The sequence below is a fragment of the Lampris incognitus genome, chromosome 20 (genome assembly GCF_029633865.1).
Source record: "Lampris incognitus isolate fLamInc1 chromosome 20, fLamInc1.hap2, whole genome shotgun sequence".
Taxonomy (NCBI): domain Eukaryota; kingdom Metazoa; phylum Chordata; class Actinopteri; order Lampriformes; family Lampridae; genus Lampris; species Lampris incognitus.
The window spans coordinates 1,250,774-1,256,773 of record NC_079230.1 but is presented as its reverse complement, the minus strand read 5'-3'; the positions used below and the strand labels follow the sequence as shown (position 1 = coordinate 1,256,773).

At 44.4% G+C, this 6,000-nt stretch overlaps 1 protein-coding gene across 2 annotated transcripts in view; it reads left to right on the top strand.

Moving 5' to 3' along the window:
• Window positions 1–6,000, top strand: part of zgc:158659 (uncharacterized protein LOC791141 homolog) — a 249,431-nt gene that overhangs the window by 27,477 nt on the left and 215,954 nt on the right. For both annotated transcript variants that reach the window (XM_056300257.1, XM_056300256.1), the window contains exon 2: window positions 3,715–3,842. In XM_056300257.1, coding sequence (XP_056156232.1) covers window positions 3,758–3,842 — 85 coding nt within the window. In that variant the 5' untranslated portion in view covers window positions 3,715–3,757. The remainder of the gene's footprint in view (window positions 1–3,714; window positions 3,843–6,000) is intronic.

The window sequence follows — 6,000 nt, the reverse complement described above, 5'->3', positions numbered from 1 at the left end:
AGTCATGTGGTCATGTAGTCATGTGGTCATGTTGTGATCTGATCATGTGGTCATGTTGACATGTGGTCATGTGGTCATGTAGTCATGTAGTCATGTTGACATGTAGTCTTGTGGTCATGTAGTCATGTGGTCATGTTGATATGTGGTCATGTGGTCATGTGGTCATGTTGACATGTAGTCATGTGGTCATGTAGTCATGTTGACATGTAGTCATGTAGTCATGTGGTCATGTAGCCGTGTAGTCATGTGGTCAGGTTGACATGTAGTCATATGGTCATGTTGTCATGCAGTCATGTGGTCATGTGGTCATGTTGTCATGCAGTCATGCGGTCATGTGGTCATGTGGTCATGTAGTCATGTGGTCATGTGGTCATGTTGACATGTCATCATGTGGTCATATAGTCATGTGGTCATGTAGTCATGTTGACATGTAGTCATGTGGTCATGTTGATATGTAGTCATGTGGTCATGTTGACATGTGGTCATGTGGTCATGTAGTCATGTAGTCATGTTGACATGTAGTCTTGTGGTCATGTAGTCATGTGGTCATGTTGACATGTGGTCATGTGGTCATGTAGTCATGTAGTCATGTTGACATGTAGTCTTGTGGACATGTAGTCATGTGGTCATCTTGACATGTAGTCATGTGGTCATGTTGACATGTAGTCATATGGTCATGTTGTCATGCAGTCATGTGGTCATGTGGTCATGTTGTCATGCAGTCATGTGGTATTGTGGTCATGTGGTCATGTAGTCATGTGGTCATGTGGTCATGTTGACATGTCATCATGTGGTCATGTGGTCATGTAGTCATGTGGTCATGTAGTCATGTGGTCATGTAGACATGTAGTCATGTGGTCATGGTAATGGGGTCATGTGGTCATGTGGTCATGTTGTCTCATGTAGTCATGTAGTCATGTGGTCATGTTGACATGTAGTCATGTGGTCATGTAGTCATGTGGTCATGTGGTCATGTAGTCATGTGGTCATGTCGTCATGTTGACATATCATCATGTGGTCATGTAGTCATGTGGTCATGTAGTCATGTGGTCATGTTGACATGTCATCATGTGGTCATGTAGTCATGTGGTCATGTGGTCATGTAGTCATGTGGTCATGTGGTCATGTGGTCATGTAGACATGTAGTCATGTGGTCATGGTCATGGGGTCATGTGGTCATGTGGTCATGTTGTCTCATGTAGTCATGTAGTCATGTGGTCATGTGGTCATGTTGACATGTAGTCATATGGTCATGTTGTCATGCAGTCATATGGTCATGTGGTCATGTTGTCATGCAGTCACGTGGTCATATGGTCATGTGGTCATGTAGCCATGTGGTCATGTGGTCATGTTGACATGTCATCACGTGGTCATGTAGTCATGTGGTCATGTGGACATGTAGTCATGTGGTCATGGTCATGGGGTCATGTGGTCATGTGGTCATGTTGTCTCATGTAGTCATGTAGTCATGTGGTCATGTTGACCTGTCATCATGTGGTCATGTAGTCATGTGGTCATGTGGTCATCTAGCCGTGTAGTCATGTGGTCATGTTGACGTGTAGTCATGTGGTCATGTAGTCATGTAGTCAAGTAGTCATGTAGTCATGTGGTCAAGTAGTCATGTAGTCATGTAGTCATGTGGTCAAGTAGTCATGTAGTCATGTGGTCATGTGGTCATGCTGTGATGCAGTCATGTGGTCATGTGGTCAAGAAGTCATATGGTCATGTGGTCATGTAGTCATGTGGTCATGCAGTCATGTGGTCATGTTGTCATGTTGTCATGTTGTCATGTGGTCATTTAGTCATGTGGTCATGTGTTCATGTGATCATGTAGTCATGTGGTCATATTGTCATGTGGTCATGTGGTCATGTAGTCATGTGGTCATATGGTCATGTGGTCATGTGGTCATGTAGTCATGTGGTCATATGGTCATGTGGTCATGTAGTCATGTGGTCATGTTGTCATTTAGTCATGTGGTCATGTAGTCATGTGGTCATACGGTCATGTTGTCATGTGGTGATGTGGTCATGTGGTCATATGGTCATGTGGTCATGTGGTCATGTGGTCATATGGTCATGTGGTCATGTGGTCATATGGTCATGTGGTCATGTAGTCATATGGTCATGTGGTCATGTGGTCATTTGGTCATGTAGTCATGTGGTCATGTTGTCATTTAGTCATGTGGTCATGTTGTCATGTAGTCATGTGGTCATACGGTCATGTTGTCATGTGGTCATATGGTCATGTGGTCATGTGGTCATATGGTCATGTGGTCATGTGTTCATATGGTCATGTGGTCAAGTGGTCATATGGTCATGTGGTAATATGGTCATGTGGTCATGTAGTCATGTGGTGATGTGGTCATGTTGACATGTAGTCATGTGGTCATGTTGATATGTAGTTATGTGGTCATGTGGTCATGTAGTCATGTGGTCATATGGTCATGTTGGCATGTCATCATGTGGTCATGTAGTCATGTGGTCATTTGGTCATGTAGTCATGTGGTCATGTGGTCATGTTGTCTCATGTAGTCATGTAGTCATGTGGTCATGTTGACATGTCATCATGTGGTCATGTAGTCATGTGGTCATGTGGTCATCTAGCCGTGTAGTCATGTGGTCATGTTGACGTGTAGTCATGTGGTCAAGTAGTCATGTAGTCATGTAGTCATGTGGTCAAGTAGTCATGTAGTCATGTGGTCATGTGGTCATGCTGTGATGCAGTCATGTGGTCATGTGGTCAAGAAGTCATGTGGTTATGTGGACATGTGGTCATGTGATCATGTAGTCATGTGGTCATATTGTCATGTGGTCATGTGGTCATGTAGTCATGCGGTCATGTGGTCATGTAGTCATGTGGTCATGGTCATGCGGTCATGTGGTCATGTGGTCATGTAGTCATGTGGTCATGTGGTCATGTAGTCATGTGGTCATATGGTCATGTGGTCATGTGGTCATATGGTCATGTGGTCATGTAGTCATATGGTCATGTGGTCATGTGGTCATATGGTCATGTGGTCATGTAGTCATGTGGTGATGTGATCATGTTGACATGTAGTCATGTGGTCATGTTGATATGTAGTTATGTGGTCATGTGGTCATGTAGTCATGTGGTCATATGGTCATGTGGTCATGTGGTCATATGGTCATGTGGTCATATGGTCATGTGGTCATGTGGTCATATGGTCATGTGGTGATGTGGTGATGTGGTCATGTGGTCATATGGTCATGTGGTCATGTGGTCATATGGTCATGTGGTCATGTGGTCATATGGTCATGTGGTCATATGGTCATGTGGTCATGTGGTTAGTGTTTATCCACCCCAGCGTTGTCTCTTTGTATGTTCACCTGTCTGCTTTGCTGTTCCTGCTTGGTCTCTGACAGCACACAGAACCGCAGGTTGTGTGTGTGTCCTGGTCCACCGAGCCTCAGGACTTGTTCATCATACGTCTTTACTGGTGTGCTAGCTAGGAAGACAAAAAGAGACATTGTGAGAGAGATACTCGCTCCTTTAGTAACCGTCCTTATCAAATATCGCCTGTTAGCAATGCTAATGTAAGTCAGTGTGTTCTATTAGCATCACTCCCACATGGGTCGTAGCTGCAAACTACACAACTCAGTGCCAAACCAGAATCAGAACCAATGCCAGACCGGTTCCTGGGTTGTTAAGAAGGTTTGTTTGTTTCTCTTTCTGTCGTTTGTCTGTCTTTCCAGGTAGCAGTGTTTGTGGCGTAAAGGTGTGTGATCGGTGGTTGCCATGGCACCCAGACCGTCATCCGGTGAACTATGGGGGCTCCACCTCATGCCCCCCCGCATCTTGGTGGACTGCTGCCTGCCCAATGGTACAACTCCATCGTATTCTATTCTACTCTACTTTACTCTGCTGAGCTACTCTGCTCTGTTCATCTCGAATCATATTTCATTTTCAGGATCAGGAATAAGGAACAATATGTTGACATTTCTTTCATGTACTTGTGTACACAAAAAACGAAATTCCGTTTCCCACAGCAGTGTGACACAAACGACAAACACACACATCCCAAATTTCCCAAATACGACACCGCCAAAACCATACAAAGGCAGCGAGAACAATGCAACAAACCACACAAAACACAAACACTCAACAGCGCAGCCCAACAATTCCGCCGTCAGGGCAGCGGACGCCAGCCAGCACGACGCTCACAACTTCCGGTCTGCCTGGGCTAGCTGTTAGCTTAGCCTGGTAAACGTCACTAGTCTCCTCTCGCGACCAGTGACGAGAGTGGGGTTATTATTATTATTATTAATATTATTATTATTATTACACAGCCTGACGACTTGGTTGCTGCAGCACAACACGCACAGCAACACGTGGCTAACGTGTGTGTTACGTGTTACAGCAATGGTGGGTAGCCTGGAGTGTTTGTTGTGTTACAGGAATGGTGGGTAGCCTGGAATGTTTGTTGTGTTACAGGAATGGTAGGTAGCCTGGAGTGTTTGTTGTGTTACAGGAGTGTTTGTTGTGTTACAGCAATGGTGGGTAGCCTGGAATGTTTGTTGTGTTACAGGAATGGTGGGTAGCCTGGAGTGTTTGTTGTGTTACAGGAGTGTTTGTTGTGTTTCAGGAGTGTTTGTTGTGTTACAGGAGTGATTGTTGTGTTACAGGAGTGTTTGATGTGTTTCAGGAGTGTTTGTTGTGTTACAGGAGTGATTGTTGTGTTACAGGAGTGTTTGATGTGTTACAGGAGTGTTTGTTGTGTTACAGGAATGTTTGTTGTGTAACAGGAATGGTGGGTAGCCTGGAATGTTTGTTGTGTTACAGGAATGGTAGGTAGCCTGGAGTGTTTGTTGTGTTACAGGAGTGTTTGTTTGTTGTGTAACAGGAATGGTGGGTAGCCTGGAATGTTTGTTGTGTTACAGGAATGGTGGGTAGCCTGGAGTGTTTGTTGTGTTACAGGAGTGTTTGTTGTGTAACAGGAGTGTTTGTTGTGTTACAGCAATGGTGGGTAGCCTGGAGTGTTTGTTGTGTTACAGGAGTGTTTTTGTGTTACAGGAGTGTTTGTTGTGTTACAGGAATGGTGGGTAGCCTGGAGTGTTTGTTGTGTTACAGGGGTGTTTGTTGTGTAACAGAAGTGTTTGTTGTGTTACAGCAATGGTGGGTAGCCTGGAGTGTTTGTTGTGTTACAGGAATGTTTGTTGTGTTACAGGAATGGTGGGTAGCCTGGAATGTTTGTTGTGTTACAGGAATGGTAGGTAGCCTGGAGTGTTTGTTGTGTTACAGGAGTGTTTGTTGTGTTACAGCAATGGTGGGTAGCCTGGAATGTTTGTTGTGTTACAGGAATGGTGGGTAGCCTGGAGTGTTTGTTGTGTTACAGGAGTGTTTGTTGTGTTTCAGGAGTGTTTGTTGTGTTACAGGAGTGATTGTTGTGTTACAGGAGTGTTTGATGTGTTTCAGGAGTGTTTGTTGTGTTACAGGAGTGATTGTTGTGTCACAGGAGTGTTTGATGTGTTACAGGAGTGTTTGTTGTGTTACAGGAATGTTTGTTGTGTAACAGGAATGGTGGGTAGCCTGGAATGTTTGTTGTGTTACAGGAATGGTAGGTAGCCTGGAGTGTTTGTTGTGTTACAGGAGTGTTTGTTTGTTGTGTAACAGGAATGGTGGGTAGCCTGGAATGTTTGTTGTGTTACAGGAATGGTGGGTAGCCTGGAGTGTTTGTTGTGTTACAGGAGTGTTTGTTGTGTAACAGGAGTGTTTGTTGTGTTACAGCAATGGTGGGTAGCCTGGAGTGTTTGTTGTGTTACAGGAGTGTTTTTGTGTTACAGGAGTGTTTGTTGTGTTACAGGAATGGTGGGTAGCCTGGAGTGTTTGTTGTGTTACAGGGGTGTTTGTTGTGTAACAGAAGTGTTTGTTGTGTTACAGCAATGGTGGGTAGCCTGGAGTGTTTGTTGTGTTACAGGAGTGTTTGTTGTGTTACAGGAATGTTTGTTGTGTTTCAGGAGTGTTTGTTGTGTTACAGGAAT